Raw genomic sequence first — 17,406 nt, forward strand, 5'->3', positions numbered from 1 at the left:
GAACGTGGGTTGTAATAAGTTGAATTATTTAACGCGAACTCACTCACAACTCAGCTTGAAAATACCTCAAAGATGGAAGGCTTTATTTGTTCATTAAATGATAGCAATTAAAGGAATTTTCAATTTAACATTTTGTACTTAGGTGGAGGCAAATCATTTCTAAATCCTTCTAATAATTCCAAGTTAAAATTAGCAAATTAGTTTTGGTTTGGTTAATTTCATAAATACAACAAATCGACAAAATATTTACCGTCCGTGTAACAAAATGAAAATGTACTAAAACTGAGATCTTTTTTAAAATTTCAGGTTTGTCTTTCCTTTTCATTGTCCTTTTTTCTTCTTCTGTAATTTTTTTAAAAATATTTCCACTTGTCCTTCATTTTCATATTCTTTCTTCTACAAATTTTCTTTCATCCTCATCGTCTTTTTTCTCTTCTCCTATAATTTTTTTCTTTTCCTTTCCATCGTCTTTTTTTCTTCTTCTGTAATTTTTTTATTTTTTTTCAAATTGTTATTTGGTTCAAGATCGTGCTATTTTTTTTCAAACTCTTATTTGATTTTTTTAAGATCGTGCGTCAAATATAAAAGCTTCTAAAAAAATAGTTGGATATTGGACTACCAAATGTAAATGATCGTGTACAAAAAAAATAGTCAAATCTAAACTATCGTGTTCTAAATATAAATGATTGTGTACTAAATCTAAACGATAGTGTACCAAAAAAATCTTGAAAAAAAATCATTGAGATTTGAGTACCCTAATTTAAATAATAAAATCTAAACATGTTCCAAATTTAAACAATCTCATACTAAAAAAATCGTTTAGGTTTGACTACCCAAATTTAAACGATTAAATTAAATCATCATGTACAATCCTAAACGATATTATACAAAAAAAAAGTCTTGAAAAAAATTGTTTAGATTTAGTTAATCTAAAAGACGGGGTCGTGTGATTTATTTTTTTTTTTGAAATTATTCTATACCATATAAATATTTTACCTTGGTTATATTTTTGAAAAGTCCCATGTCCATTTGATTTTGATTAACAAAATAATATGTATTTTTCAATACTCATTTTTGAAAAGTCGCGTAACCACATAATATAGCCTACCAGATTACCAAATCATTATACTTAACAGTGAACACACAAAATTTCTCAAACCTAATTCCAAGCGTCTTTAAAGAAAATAAATCTTTGTTTAAAATACCAATTTGAGTATTATTCTTCTATTTATTAATCTTTACACTTACAAATGTCCAAATTTGTTCTCTAAATTATCAACATATAGGAATACGAATCAAAACAATATTATAACGATAATTCTTTTATTTACATGAAAATTTACAGAGAAAGTTCAGAACAACATTGAGCTAATGGATGATACAGCTTCAAATGCTTTTGTAGTCTATATGGGTATCGAAACAAACTAAATGCATAACGTTTACATCTCTAATTTCTATCCCTTAATGTTCAAATCAGCTAAGTTAAACTATCTCATCATCTACATGTATATAAAAAATGAAAACAAGTTAATTACAATCACCAGTATAGTATCTCTCAATTGACATATAACATGTGCTATCCAACTATGAGGTTTGTCATGTATTCCAATCAAATTACAAAACCTTCCACTATTTCCAATCTGTTCTTTGTGTTTCAATAGTTACAAAGAGTAAACAGAACGCTGCTGTGAGGCCATTTTCTGGAGCTGTCTGCTATTGATGGCATTAAGTTGTTCTGTTCAAGACCTTCATCTGTTTAATCAAAGAAAATGTGAGCTTAAGAACTGTATTAATGATTTATTGTCACTGGATAATAAAAAATTAGGCACGGTTCTTTTATATCCACGAGTATTCGACCAATTTATGTGAAGCTCCAATAACTTCATGGGAGAACACTTGACCCTATGGTTATCGTTATATCAAAATCAAGGTAGATTTTGATTATGTAACGACTTTGTCTTTCTAGTTTTAAGGTCTCTAACCAACTTATAATCAACCATGGTAAAAACGTAGCCACAGAAAAAACATATCATATCAAAGAAAAAATTCAGCTTTAAAAGGGAAGAGAAAAGAAAAGGGATAAACTTCAATATGAAGGTAGGATAGAGTTTCTAACCCATTTATCTGTCACTGGTCCAGATTCTGGTGATTGCGGAGATGATGTATTTCTTAAAAGCCTCACATTATCAGAACCTAAATCTACTAGCACTTCTGCTTTACGAGCAGCCACTTCTTCATTCTCTAATTCTCTAAGAGCTTCCACCACTTCATCCATTGAAGGTCGCGCATCTCTCGTTTGTTGAAGACATCGATAAGCCAACTCGGCCACTGACTTTATCATCGACCTTACTGCATAATCCCTCTCAAACCCAAGATCTGGATCAACTAAATCAGCCAATGCTTGATTGTGAATTCTATTGATAGCCATATTAGACAAATTGATATCGTCTCTGTTCCTGTTGACGTCAACTGCCTGCAGTGACGATATAAGCTCGACCAAAACCACTCCAAAGCTATAAACATCGCTCTTGTCGGTAAGTTGGTAGCACTGATAGTACTCAGGATCAACATAGCCTGGTGTTCCTTGTGGAGCAGTTGAAACGTGAGTAACGTTGATGGGAAATAACCGTGAGAGGCCGAAATCAGCCACTTTTACTTTGAAGTTGTTGTCTAGAAGAATGTTATTGGTTTTGACATCGCGATGAATGATATCTTTTCGATGGAGGTATGCCAGTGCATTAGCTGTTTCTATGGCAATCTTGAGCCTAACAGACCAAGTGAGGAGACCTGAATTTGCTTGTTTTCCATGAAGATGGTCAGCCACTGTTCCATTAGAAATGTACTCGTATACAAGGAGGAGTCCCTGGCTTTGTCTCGATGTGCATCCGTAAAGCTTCACGAGATTAGGATGTTGCAATTTTGAGAGAATCTCAACTTCATTTGTGAACTGCTGAACACGTTTGTAATTATTCTCGTATAGCCGCTTTACTGCGACTGTCCTTCCATCCTTGAGAGTTCCTGATTAACAGTCAAGACAAATCATTCAAGTAACACTGCCATGGAACATCCAATCATGACCTCCTTACAACATACCCAACCAAAATAGTTTAAATAGTACATCGTCCTTATACTCTCATCGTAGGTCTTCTATTTCTAAAATGCTTATTTTGGACTCTGAGTTTTAAATTTGTCCATTTTAATTTTAGTCCACGTACTTTTGGAATTTTTTTATCTCTATTGTCCAAGTTCTATATTCAACTAAAACTTTTCAATACAAAACTAGAAATACATTTTAAGTTGTGTTGAGTAAAATGTCTTGATATGTGTACATGTATAACTAAGAGATTGGAAGATTCACATTTTAGAAGTAGAACTAACAACAAACATTTCAAAAGTATGGGGACTCAAAATCAATGAAAATTAAAAATTTGAGGATCAAACCAGACGTTTTCAAAGTACAAAAATCAAAACTAAAAGTACAAACACATGTTCTTACCAAAGTAGACAGTACCATAACCTCCATCTCCAAGCTCTCTTGAACGGTCAAAATTATGAGTTGCTTCCTCAAGTTCGGCATAAGTAAAGACTTGAGCTCCAAAGTAAGAGCTTCCGTTCTCTATATTAGATCTTGAATAAGGATAGGAAGGAATACTACTAGAGCGAAAAGTTGAGGGAGTCGGAATGCCTCCACTTGAAGGAGGTGAAGGAAGATCTTTGCTTTTCAACTTCATAACACGTTTTTTATTGCGTTGTGTAGTGCAGAAAACAAAGCATCCTAAGCATAGGCCTAATACAGTTGCCCCTCCAATAGAAAGGCCTGAAGACAAAAAAATGTGTATATATATATATATTACTTTCAATTCTCAACCATTTAACTGATGTATATAAAACACAAGTAATTCATACCTACTATCAGGCTTGTTTTATTAGATCGATTCTCACCTAAGGCACAAGATCAGAACTTGTCAGATGAAACTTATATAAGCATTATAAGGAGAAAATGGTATGATAAAGTAACAAAAGTGAAGGGAAGAAGAAATTGAGAGAAATGAATGGCTGAAATGTCAAACGTAACAGAGCAGAAAATCTTATTGATAGAAAGATGATATGAAATAAAGAGCCTAAACAAAATTAAACCGTCTTGAGGTTTGCAACATCGTACACCAACCGAACCACCATGAGCTGGCCTAAGAGTTAGGAAGAATGACTTTAAGTCACATGATGGATAGTTAGTCAAGTGCGTTTGGGCCAATTTAGACTTGGTTCATAGGACTATAATAGCTCAGTTGCCATTTGGAGCGTGTATTGTTAAGAAATGAGGATAAAAGTTTTTATAATCCCTGTTTTGCTACAATTTATCAATTCTTCCTCCCTTCAAATTTTGGATGACTTCAGCTGTCAACAGCCAACTCTAGAGACAATCATGGTCGACATTTTTATTGTCTAATGCCAACTCTAGTCATTGCCTATAACATGGTCTGGTGATTAACTCGCACAACACCTCCACCAACCACTCTCACAACCAAATTCAATGAAGACCACCTTAGAAGATAAACTACAAGAACCACTTTCTGACACCCAACTCCTAGTGATGAACATTTGGCGTCTAGCTCCCACAACAATCTCCAATTACCAACTGCACATCACCACTAACACACATCTCCCAACTAACTTCATTGATAATCTCTAACCACTAACTCAAACAACGAACTCAGTCCCATTATATACTAAAAAAAAAGATTGGCTGTTGAAAGCTTTTATTAATACAAAATTGAAATAATTAGCTCAAGTGTTTAATAGTTTTATTTCATGGTAATTTGAGATTAATTTAATTAACTTCATGTTAAATTTAATTTCAAATTTCATACATTGTTTTTGCACCTTAATCTTATTTGATCTAACAATTTTTCTTAATTTGAGATTAATTTTATATTGCTTGAATTTGGATTTTACATTATTTTAAAAAAATTTAACATAAAATTGGGAAGATGAATTAATTCAAGATAAATAATAGAATCTAACCAAAATTTTGTTTAGATTTGGCACAGAGTTGCAAGATAGACTCTTTAGAATTGGAATTTGATTTGGGACGAATTGTGGATTATAATATGAATCAAAATTCACATTTTTACAGACTCCAAATTTGTAATTTTGAATTTTTTAATGAATTTTTTGAAGTTATTTTTTAAAATATTGATATTTATGTAGGCTAGTGTTGTTGAAACATTGGAGGGAGAAAAAGAAAAAGAAATTAAAGGAAGAAAGAAAGATTAAACTATTTAATACATATTTAAATTCGAATAGTGAACACAGTGGAAGTTGGTGGATGAAATTACTCAACACTTGTGAAGTATTGGACAGATACTCCAACCAATGCAAGTTAAACAGATTTACTACATAAGTATACCTTTACATCTAGTTGTAAAATGTAATTGTTTTAAAATAACAAAATTGTTGAAAATATTTACAAAAACATTATAAGTTGTAGTGATGAGTGACGTAGTCTATCGAGGTATGTTCGACAAAGGAGTTGGAAAGTAAGAGTTTTGAGCACCACTCCTTACTTGGCCCAAAAGAGGTTGGTGGTTCTTATTATTAAAAAATATTATTTCTATATCTTATTAACGGCATGATTGAGACCAAAAGGACACAATTACCAAAATTTGGTAACTTTTTACTGTTCACTATTTCATTCATCTACTCCAAGCATCCTCTAGTGTTTATAATTGATAGATATTGATATTATTCTATATTTATAAATATTTTAATTTTTTTTTGCTATATTTGAAAATGTTAGTAATAGAGTAATTAATAATTTATTTTAAAATAATTAATACTAATATATGAATTTTTTAAAAAAAATTCTCTAATCAACAAGACATGGAGGAGCATAAGCACCAGGCTTCTTTTACTCCGCTAGAAATAGAATAATTTATAATCAAAATAAAAATCAACGGAAAGTAATATGAAAATAATAATAAATGAAGACATAATAGGTTCACTAATAAGAAATGAAAACCAAATTTGATGAACTTTAAGATATAGAAATAGATGGTGATTCTCACTAATTCATTCTATTCAGTATTTCATTTTAAACCAACTATCAAACCCAGGAGTAGTTCAATAAAAATAAATAAATAAATGAATGAATATGATATATTATTTATTACTGTATATATGTATATTTGAAGAAACTATTATATACATTAAAACTTAAAAAATCATTAACTATCAACTACCATTATTGGTAGACCCATGCCTAAAATATAACAAGGTAAAGATCAATTAAGAATCTTAGAAGACCAATTTCAAAAATATCAATTCTCCTATTTTAGAACAACATCCTCACCAAAAAAAATTATATATCTATCTATATGTATTTGTTCATTTTAAAAGTTCAACAAATTTTCTTTTATTTTTTATTTTTAATTTTAAATTTTTGGACTGATCAAGTATTTATTCAATGGAAGTTGAAAAGTTAAACGAACCATAATCTACGGAAGATCAGGACTAGAGAGGTTTATTTAACCAGCAGAAACCAGCTTCAGATGAGACAGGAAAGGGAGTGAAATTTTTTTTTTTTTACCCGTCGGCAACACGAGACCAAGGACCGGAAATACATTTTCTTGACTCTGTCCCGATTAAAAATATAATTAATTAAATATATATTATATAAACTAAAAATAAATATAATATTTATTTATTTAACAATATATAAAATAGTAAAAAAAACATATTTTGATATTTTTATTTCCTTATTTTCTTTACTTGTAAACTTTTGAGAAAAAAATATATGGTTGTGTTTAAGATGGAATTAAAGGTTTTGTTAAAATATTGATTTTTTTATTGTTTTTATAAAATTTTAAGTTTTATAGATAAATTTTGAAATTTTTATTTTCACCCAATGAATGTGAGGTTTTAATGATTTTAAATAAGAAAATTGATAAACAACCTTCAAAATTTATAAACGTTCAAAGATGACATTTAAGTTAAAAAAAAAAAAGAATATTTCCCCGTGGACATCTCTAATCGGGACGAAGATCAGGTCAAAATATCCGAATTAGGGCTACATACCCGGAGGAGATGACGGAGCTCCACCGGCCTGAAGATTCCTACAAGCTCCGTTGTCAATAGAATCGCCCACTCGACAATAGCAAGTCGTCCGATTCGAACTCAAATCGTAGCCGCAAACCCCCTGCGACTGCTCACAAATTCTACATCTACCGCCGTCCTCCTTCAATCTCACCTCAAATCCCTCGTTAAAGGCCTTCAATACCTCAGTTGAGTTCACAACATCGCTCACCGGCGGGAAGAAATTCATAGAAACCGGCACGATCACGTTCACATTGCAGGGAATAAATTCCATGGGGCTCACCTGAATGAAGCCGGCGTTATATCCAGGACAGCTAAATTGCCCGGCGACGGTAGAAGAGGAGCAGTAGAGCAAAGTAATATTGCGATAAGTAGGAATTTCATTGAAGAGATTGTAATCGATTGTGGTGTTGATGAATTTCTTAGGGCAGAGCGTACCCATATAATCGGTTCTGGCGATGGTGAGCGTTTGGAAGTTATTTTGGAAGCTGTATTTGAGAATCTGATATTTAATTTCCATAATAACGATCGTCGTATTACTACCTTCGCAGGCCAATTGGAGTGCCGGATAGCCGCAGTCGGGAGGCCTTCCGACGCCCCAGAAGGGGAAGCCGACGTTGGTGATATTGCCGCAGTTGAAGAGGTTGCTGCAGGAGCTGTATAAATCTAAGGGGTTTCCAAAGACGAAGGGAAGGGAAAAGGCAAATAAAAGAAGGAATGAGGAAATTGGGGAATCCATTGAAGAACAGAGAAAGGGAATTTTGATCAGATGGGTGGTTGTTCCATTGGAGAAGAGAAGGGGATGAGGTATTGCCTATTGGTATTGGACTCTATGAAAGTTGACTTGGTATGGCATTTGGGTCTTTGAATGGGTTTATGTTTTGTGGAAATTTAAAGTTTAATCATATTTGGAGGACATTGAAATTGGTGTGGTTTGGGGAAATTTGTATTTTAATGAAAAAATAAAAATGTGGGAATGTTGACTTGTGTTTTGGTGGTGTTGTGTTAAGGGAAGAAGAGATGGAAAGTTTTTATTGCAATTTGTAACCTATTAAGGGAAGAAGAGATGGAAAGTTTTTATTGCAATTTGTAACCTATTAAGAGTGAAGGATTCAACGGCTTGATTGTGGCATCACTTTTGAGTTCAGGAGAGAAAAGTGAGTTGGTGGATAGAGAAAACGGTGTATGGAGAGGCACTAGTAAGTTGCTGAAGAAATTTTGTCATCCAAGAGATATGAAAGATAAGTAAATCAAAACGAGAAGAACGAACCCAAAAATGTTCTCATATTGAGGGCGAATTGGTAATTAAAACTGATTGAAAACATGAGTATAAAACAAAAGAAAAAAAGTGAATATTATAGTTGTTTAAAGATAAGTGATTATGCCTCTGTTACATTCCAGGTTTATAGCATCAAGGAAGAAAAGTGGGATGTAAGAGCTTTGTTTTACATCGACCTATTCGAACTCTTGATAGACATCTAATCCAGTCGAAAAGAAAATATAAAATTTTGGTTATTCATCTGAAACAACCAATTGAAGCATTTCACATGAGAATGTTAACTCAAGTAACATTAAGGGAGTACCTAATTCAGATGTGATAGAAGAGAGAAAAAAAGAGAAGAAGAAAGAGGAATAAGAAAGACAAGGAATGGTAGAGAAAGGATTGGAAGTGAGGGAGTTGGTCACTCCAACATTCTATTTAACAAGTTAGCAAAAAGTGTGTATTTTGAAATATTAAATTTTACAAGGACATTTATCTAAGTGTCTCAAAGACAAAAGAAGGTAAGTAGAGGTGTGGTATCTAGCTACACATACTCTGACGCTCAATACAATATTGTGTTTCTAAATAACTAGACGTAAGATAAAATAGTAGGCTTTTCAAGCCTACATTCGACTAATGACTTGGTTGTTTATATAGTCAGGCTCATAATGCCTTTTAAATTCTCAAAATTGTCAAATTAATTCTAGATGAAAATTAAATCATTATTATTACAATGGATGAGACACTTAACGATGTGCACTTTTCCAAAATTTCATAATTCCCTTCATGGTTCTCATTTCGTTCAAATTCAAATTGTTCTGTATTCAATTTGCTTAGAGGTATTTCTCCATGAGTCCTTAGCTCCTTCTAAACTCTGCCTGAGGGTACTCTCCCTTGTAGATCCTCTTCCTCTTGTGAGTCCCTCTTAGGAGGCTAGACATTTCCATTTCGATCCTTCTTTTGTGAGCTACTCTTAGGTGGCTAGACTTTCTTATGAGTTTTCTCTTTTTTGATCTTCCTCCTCTGGGAGCTCCTCTTAGGAGGGCTAGGTTTTCCCTTGTGAGTCATCCAACTCCTAGAAGTCCCTCTTATGAGGGTATAGGCTCTTCTCCTTTTGTCAGTCCCTCTTAGGAGGTCAAGATTTTATTCTTTGTGGGTCCTTCTCCTCCTATGAACTCTTCTTAGAAGATTAATTAGGCTCTCCCACGTGGGTCTTCTTTTCATGAGCTTTTTTAATAGGCTAGGTTAACCTTCACGGTTTTCTTTCGCCTATGAGTTCCTTTTAGGAAAAGCTAAGCTCCTTTAAGTTTACTCCTCTTGAGCTTACTTCATGGACCTCAATAAGTTATTTAAGCTCCTTTCTCTATGATGCAACTATTCCCTTGAGCTCTCTTCAAGATTCATATGCGATTACTCCTCTTAAGTTATAACCTCTTGGGTCCTATTGAGCTATTTAAGCTCTCCCCATGGATGTTCTTTTTTTAGCTCTCTTTTAGACTCCTATGAGCTTACTCCTCTTGAGTGTCTATCTTAGAGATCCAACTAAGTTATTTAAGCACACTTCCATGGGTGCTCTTCTTGAATTCCCTCATAAGAACTCCTCTTGAACCTTCTTCATAAAGTCCCATCAAGCTAGTTCTAAGCTTTCCTCGTGGGTACTCTTAAGCACCCAATCTCTCAATAGATTATGAGCTTTTTTTTTTTGCTAAGCTCTTCTCATAGATTTACCAAACTCTCTTGGAACTTGACTTATGCTCTTGAGTAGGCTAAAATTCACCCACACATAATTCTACATCAGACTTCAAGGATAAAAAAGATATTTTGTTCCAAATTTAATACTATATATTTAAATATAATTGAGTCAGTCTCGTAAAAGGTGATGAATGTTACTCAATTTATTTATAAAAAACGTCCATGTATTTAGTTTTTAATTGTTATATTTGACTATGATTATATATTGTATTGTGCACCATAAGCTTCATTCATACCAATAGTTTCTTGTCTGGATGTCAGCATTGAAGAAAAAAAAAGGCCTAAGTTTTGACTATTTGACACGACTTGTGTGTGTATTTTTTTCCTTTTCTCTCTCACAAAACTGGCAGACTTGGGAAACAGACTAACAAACAAAAATTGTGTATATATATCACAAAGGACTTTGGAACTAATCAAAGTACCTTATTTTGGTTGTTGATAGTGATGCTATAAGATAACCATGAATTTTTTTTAAAAAAATCGTCCGTATATAGGTAATTTCATGACCTGATACAAGATCAAATAATATTTTCTTTCTTGGAAAATCTTAAATTGCCACACACCAATAATATATATATATATATATTAAAAAGATGTTAATAATTCTTTTTTTATCTTTAGAATAAAAAGGAGTACGCATTACTAATTTTCAAGTATTACTTCCAAAATCAAACTTCTGAAATATGTTAATTATGATTTTTAAGTCTATAAGTTATATTTTGTTCTCATTTTGTTTTCTTATATTTTATTGTATTGTTTTATAATAGATAAATGGTATCATATCACAAAAAAAAATTTGAAAAAAAAAAGTAGTTTATAGCATTTTTTTTTTTTTTGCATACGGAAGATATGACAAATAACTAGATTCATGTTTTTTGTTTTTGTTATTCGTTTTGTGTTTGACAATATTTACGTTTTCTGTTTTTGTTTCTCAATTTGTATTTAATGACTGTTTCTATTTCTCGTTCCCAAATTTTGAGGAACATTTTTCAAAATTGGGTTAAAGTTGAGACCTTCCTAGTTTTGTTTCTATTTATTTTATTTAACGTTCCATTCTTAAAATTGTTAGTGGCTTATTGGTAACTCTTTTTTTTATTAATTTTTCATAATTATCTTTTCTATTTATATGTTTTTTATTTCTTAATTTGTTTTTTTTCCTTCTATTATTAATTTTTCATATGTTTAATACTTTTTTGCCTCCCTTTATTAGTTTTCATATTTATATGTTTAATTTAATTTTGGATTTTAAATCTTTTAATATTTAGATCTATGTATTATTTGGTTTTCAAATTCAAATTTCATATTTCATATTTAATTTTAATTTTTTTTATTTAGCTACATTTATTTATTTTTATTTAGAAATAATTTTGAATTTTAAACTCTTCCAAATTTAAATATGTAATATGTTTATTTTTCGTTTTCTTTTTCGTTTTTGATTTGTTTTTTAAATTTCTTATCCAACTATTCCATTTGATATAAAAAAATCCAATTCTAAATGTCATAATAGAATTTAATATTGATGTTTAAAAAAATGAGTAACCTACCTTAATGTCATCTTGTCATTGAAATTATGAAATAAATACTTGTTTACCCAAATTGATATACTTAAATTATTCAAGTTCATGACTATTGTACACATTATAATACTACCTATTATTATACCAAGCCATTTGTTTGGAGGCTTATTCTGGATATTTTTGTCAGTCATATAAACTTGTTTAAGTCTTATAAGATTACAATATTTTCATAAGTATGTTTTCCTTAGATTCATGATTTGTTTCCAAAATATGTTGACAGCATACATCAAACTAACAAGGAAAAGTTTTATCTTGAGAAAGTTGCAATGTGTAGCAACAAAATATATTGCAAATTGTCTAAATGAAAATTTATATCTACTTATTGTTAAAAGGGGTAGCCAAAGGTTTTTAATTCATATCCCACAATTATCACGAGATACTTGCATATGGACAATCACATATAATAAAATTTTTGATCGAAAAGACATTTATGTTCTTTTGAGCAATAGTAGAAAAATACTCGCCAAGTCATATTAAAAGTTATATAATGTAATAGACTTTTCTTTCTTAAAAATATATTTTAAAGTATGTTCTATAAGTGAATGCATGAAGATGAATGCAACACACTATCACTTTGTGCAATTATGTCAATTTTTCAAACAAACGGTAAACAAAAAATAGATTTAAAAGTGATTTTAGATGTTTAGAATGATTTTTGTGGAGGTTAAAAATCACTTTGAAACATCATATTAGAGTGTGTTTGGCAGTGGTTTTGGCATAACTTTTCATTGGCCAAAATCACTTTTGTAGAAAAATTTTGGTGTTTAACGGCCTAAAGAAAATGATTTTAGAAAAATAAGAAAGGACTCAAAATTGATTTTTTGAAACATTATATCATCACCATCACCACCGTCTTATTTTATATAGTTTTTGAAATATATCTAAAATACCATTACTAAAATCAAACTCCCACTATCACTTCCACACACCCTAATTTATTTAATGGGGAACTTTAAAGTTTTAAATTCAATTTTCTTAGCATGAAGATTGATTTTTAATGATTTAAACATGTTTTTGCAGTATCTTAAAAATGAAAAAAAAAAAAGAAGAAAAAAAAGAAGAGATTTTATCCATTTATTGTTCATTTACAAACGTGCCGTAGAAGAAAGCAAAGGTAGAACCAAACCTGAGTTGGCCGCAAAAGCAGACGAATCGTGGGTGGCGACGCCACCATCCCTTCGGCAAACTTCTACTGGAGAAGAAGAGAAACCACTCTCGCACAAACATACCCCACGGCGGAGCTTCAAATCATAACCACAAAAGCCACCGGAATCCGTACAGTCACTACCACAACCACCATCGTCCACCTTCCATTTTAGCTCAAACCCTTCTCTAATGGCTTCTTCCATCTTCAAAACTCCAACCAAAATCCCCTCATCGCCACGAACAGGAACAACCACGCTGGCCTTGCAGCCCCACAGCCCCATTTCTTCCCCAAGCTTCACGAACCCATCTCCATGGATGGGACACCCAAATCTCAAGTGTGAAGGAACCACCAAAAGAGATGAATGACACCCATAAAGCAGTGTTAGATTCACGTAGCCATTACTGATTTCAAAGAGATTTGGATCTAGGGTCGTGTTCTTCAAATGGTCTTCGGGGCAGATTCCTTCGAAATAATCGTCTCGTGCGATCCGGAGGGTTTTGGTTCTCTCATCCACCTGTTAATTATAATATTGAATGAAAGAATGTTTAAAATATTCTTTTTACAAAATGTTTAAAACAATTATGTATTCAATATTTTTTTTCGAGTACCATAGATGTATTTAATTCAAATCACAAACTCTGTGGACACATTAACATTCTCCTTTCCTCCTCTGATTACAGTAAAATAGTATTTTTATTCTAAATTATATTATACCAAAGAACAATATTTAGGTATAGGCTAGGTCATGTTCTCTTTTTATACAAACTCAACGAAAAAATATTTCTTAAATATCAATTTCGATTTACATATATCAAATTTTAATTGAGTTGCGGTAGAATTTCAAAAAACACCATTTACATTTTTTTTTTAATATTATTTTTAAAAGCACTTTTTGACATGGGTTTTCTAAACTACAGGTAAAATATAGATAACAAAATATAAAAGTTAGAGGTAAAAATAGTAACATTTAACTATTAAAAACAAAATGATCACCAAACAGTACTTATTCCATCATAGTATAGATCAAGGAGGTCACCTGCAAAACCCTATATTTCACTTGCATTATATCGATCCTGACAACGTTATTATCGCAGGTGAGCTTCAAATCAGGAACTCCGCAGCTTGGCGGACGATCTTTGCCCCAAAAAGGGAAGCCAACGTCAACAATCTCCCCGCAGTTGAACACGGCGGAGCAATAATCTTTGTATGTGCAGAAAGATGGAGAGATATTTAAGATTATGAGAAAGAGTGAGGAAGAGAAGAAGGTCAAGAAGTTATTCTTCATTGGTGACTTGAAGAAGGAGAAGTTTGAGAGCAATAATTCAATGGAAGGTTGCAAAAAGGGAGTCCCCCAAGGACTTTAACAAGACGGAAATTAGGATTATTATTATCTGGAAAGCTTGTTGGACATTAATGATATGATTTCATTTTTAACTTTAATGCTCCAACCGTTTTTCTCGTCTTTGAATTCATATATTCATTTTTTAATTGCCTCTTCGTGAGTTTTATGTTTGGTGACAAAAGTGGATTACGTCTGATAGTATAAGAGGTACAGTTTGGAATCTTGTTTACTACTTACTCGAATTAATTACTTACTTTAAAAGTATTAAATGGGAGATTGGAATCATAGGACGGTGGAAATAAAAATAAAATAAGGGTTTTGTTTTTAAACATGCTAAAATGAACTAAAATATTGATACAATGTAGCAAAACAAGACTGTTTTTGTGATAGATCGTAATATAGTTCATTACATGTATCATCAAATAGATCGAATAGTCAACAAAACGTAATATCTTGCTATATTTGTTAATATTATTTTCAACCGTTCATATTTATTTAAGAGATTTTAGGTTATAAATCCCACCATATGTCTAGTATTGGAAGACAACTTTACAACCTACAAATTCTATATACTAATGAAGTAGACTGTACATGGACGTTGGTAGAAGTTGCTTTAAAGAGGGTTCTAAGGAGGGTAATATGGTTGAGAGGGTTAGATGATATTGATTTACATCATAATTAGGCTAGTTTTGGGTGCAATATAAACATATAAGAAGTGTTTGGGGGAGGAAAAGGAAAAGGAAAAGGAAATGACTTCGTTTCTTTTTTTAAAATATAAATATATCTTTTAAAATATAATTATCTTTTCATCTTTTGATAATAGTTATATATGTATATATCTAACATATACCTATAATTATCAAATTTCTAACAAAATTTCTCTCTTTAATTTAATTAAACAAATACCTAAAAATATTTAATTAAATTCAAATTCAACACCATTATTAAAAAGCCAAGTTCAATGACTAATTAAATATTCGACCCAACAAATATTTAATTAATTTTAATTTTACAAAACCACAAATATTCAATCCAATGATCATCTGTCCGCTTGAACTACATGATTCGTTTTTATTTTGGTTTCTATTGGTTTTTTATTATTTTGTTTTGCATTATCCTGATGTATGACGTAATTGACATCACCGTTTAATTGCATTCTAAATAAAAAAAAATTCATATTTCATTTAGTTTCAATGTTATTATGTTCCTTCTTATTTGTTTAAATCGATTGCTAACAATATGCAATTTTCCAATATTGTACTTACAACATCAATTTTAAAAATAAATATAATTTCTTTCGCACATAACACATCAATTAATTTATTGGCACGGAAAGCTTGTGTACAAAACGTTCAAAATTGACATTGTATTTACAAAAAACTAATGGAACATGTTTTCCAATAAAAAATCTAAATTTCGGTAAATTAAAAATACCAATATTTGTGTATTGGATTTACTATACAATTTTTTAAAAAAACAATATTTCTTCTCCAAACATTTGAAAATGCAACGAAAAGAAAGAAAAAAAGAGCATATTTTTTAATGTATTGGATTTACCTATCAAATTGAACTACAGATTAAAGAAAAATGAAAAAAATAAATAATACAATTTTTTTGTTAATTGGATTTTTCAAAACCATATTTTACAGGAAGCAAAACAGAGACTAATACAATTTTTTTTGTGTATTGGATTAAATGAAAAAAAAAAACTTCACTTTTGAAAATGCATTGAGTCTACGTTACAAGTAAAAAAATATTTATACAAAATAAAAAAAATATTAATACAAATTTGTTGTGTATTTGGATTACAGTACATGAGCTAAAAAATGAATTTGAATACAATTTTAGTTTTATGGTACGAACAACAGACAACGATTAATACAAATGTAAAAAATATTAGCACATTTTTCATTTTATATTTGATTTATGAAAAAAAACAAGAATTTTATACTCATGAAAAAAAAAGTTTTTTTCATACAATTTTTTTTACAAAGATATTATTATAATACTGAGTGGAAATGTGAATACAGGACCTCTTGTCTACAGAAACGTACAGGTGTTAATTGAGCTAAACTCATGTTGCCAAAAATACAATTAATTATCCTAATCCTTTCCCGAAACAAATACTATAAATAATCCGCGTAATCCTCCTATTTTTTCCTTTCACTAAACAAGGATTATAAATAATCTCTCATAATTCTCCCACATTACCCTTCCCCAAACAATGATTATAAATAATTATTTTCTTTTCATAATCTTTTTCCATATAATTCCTTTCCCCGTCTTTTCCTTTCCTTCCCCCAAACATCCCATAGACATAGATATCACTTCTTGAGAAGTGAGCAAATAGTTAAAGTGATGAAAATTGGTATTGTGCTAATTTAATTTGTTCAACCAAACCGACCCCACCTGACAAGTTTTAGCATTGTTTTGACTTGCTCAATGCTTTGAATTGTTGATTGTTCCTTATATGGGACGTTCAAAGGCACGAGGGTGAAGTCTAGGTACATTTGGTAGTGTCTTGCCATTGCGTCTAGCACACATAAGTTATAAGTTATTTGTGAGAGAGTTCAATTCAAGGTTGGGGTTTTATTGGAACACTTTGAATTTGTTGTATATCGCTTCGAATGACCCAAATATAAGGATGTTTGTGATATTTATGTTTTATGACCCAAAGAGAAGTTTGCTATATAAATTTTCTAGGATTATGAAATTCTATAATATTTTCTTTAATAAAATTGTCGGTTTTCCTCTATCTCGTAGACATGTATAACTAAACATATTGCTAGTATATAAGGTAAATTTGTAGGTCGATTCTCTACTTTTATGTTTTTTTTGTTCTTTCTTTGTTCATTTCAAAACATGAACATTCATTGACTTTTGGATGACGTCTCCATTCCTTTAGTTTTCTAAATTTTTGAGGTAATTCGATCTCATCACTTTCTTTGGTTTAGTTATTAGGTTTCACATTTCTTGGTTGATTTCTTTAGATAAAATTTAATCCTAGTAGTTATTCCAGAAAGATAACTCTCAATTCTAGTATGTCTTCTGTAATCAAGAACGTAACTAGAACAAAGACATAAGGACAAAACTCATTCTAATCACTATACTAAAACCATACAACTCATTCTAATCACTATACTAAAACCATACAACATACTGTTACAATTTTGTATTGCAAATCACATAACCAATTGTTGTTTCACAAAGTTAGTTTAGTGCAAAGGTATACATA

General features: G+C 31.0%; 1 protein-coding gene across 2 annotated transcripts; it reads right to left on the reverse strand.

Moving 5' to 3' along the window:
* Positions 1 to 1,304: 1,304 nt before the first annotated feature.
* Positions 1,305 to 14,175, reverse strand: LOC101205225 (LEAF RUST 10 DISEASE-RESISTANCE LOCUS RECEPTOR-LIKE PROTEIN KINASE-like 1.3). 2 transcript variants are annotated; one of them, XM_031884730.1, is made up of 6 exons: positions 13,866 to 14,175; positions 12,809 to 13,343; positions 3,907 to 3,942; positions 3,497 to 3,817; positions 2,117 to 3,018; positions 1,305 to 1,752 (listed from the first exon to the last, which is right to left on the reverse strand). In XM_031884730.1, the coding sequence occupies exons 1-6, from the start codon at positions 14,112 to 14,114 to the stop codon at positions 1,726 to 1,728; spliced, it is 2,070 nt and encodes a 689-aa protein (XP_031740590.1). In that variant the 5' UTR covers positions 14,115 to 14,175; the 3' UTR covers positions 1,305 to 1,725. The 2 variants fall into 2 exon arrangements, with proteins under 2 accessions (XP_031740590.1, XP_031740592.1); XM_031884732.1 differs by lacking the exons at positions 12,809 to 13,343; positions 13,866 to 14,175 and adding an exon at positions 7,075 to 8,589 and having other exon boundaries at positions 1,468 to 1,752.
* Between the last annotated feature and the right edge of the window lie 3,231 nt (positions 14,176 to 17,406).

The sequence above is a fragment of the Cucumis sativus genome, chromosome 4 (assembly GCF_000004075.3).
Source record: "Cucumis sativus cultivar 9930 chromosome 4, Cucumber_9930_V3, whole genome shotgun sequence".
NCBI lineage: Eukaryota > Viridiplantae > Streptophyta > Magnoliopsida > Cucurbitales > Cucurbitaceae > Cucumis > Cucumis sativus.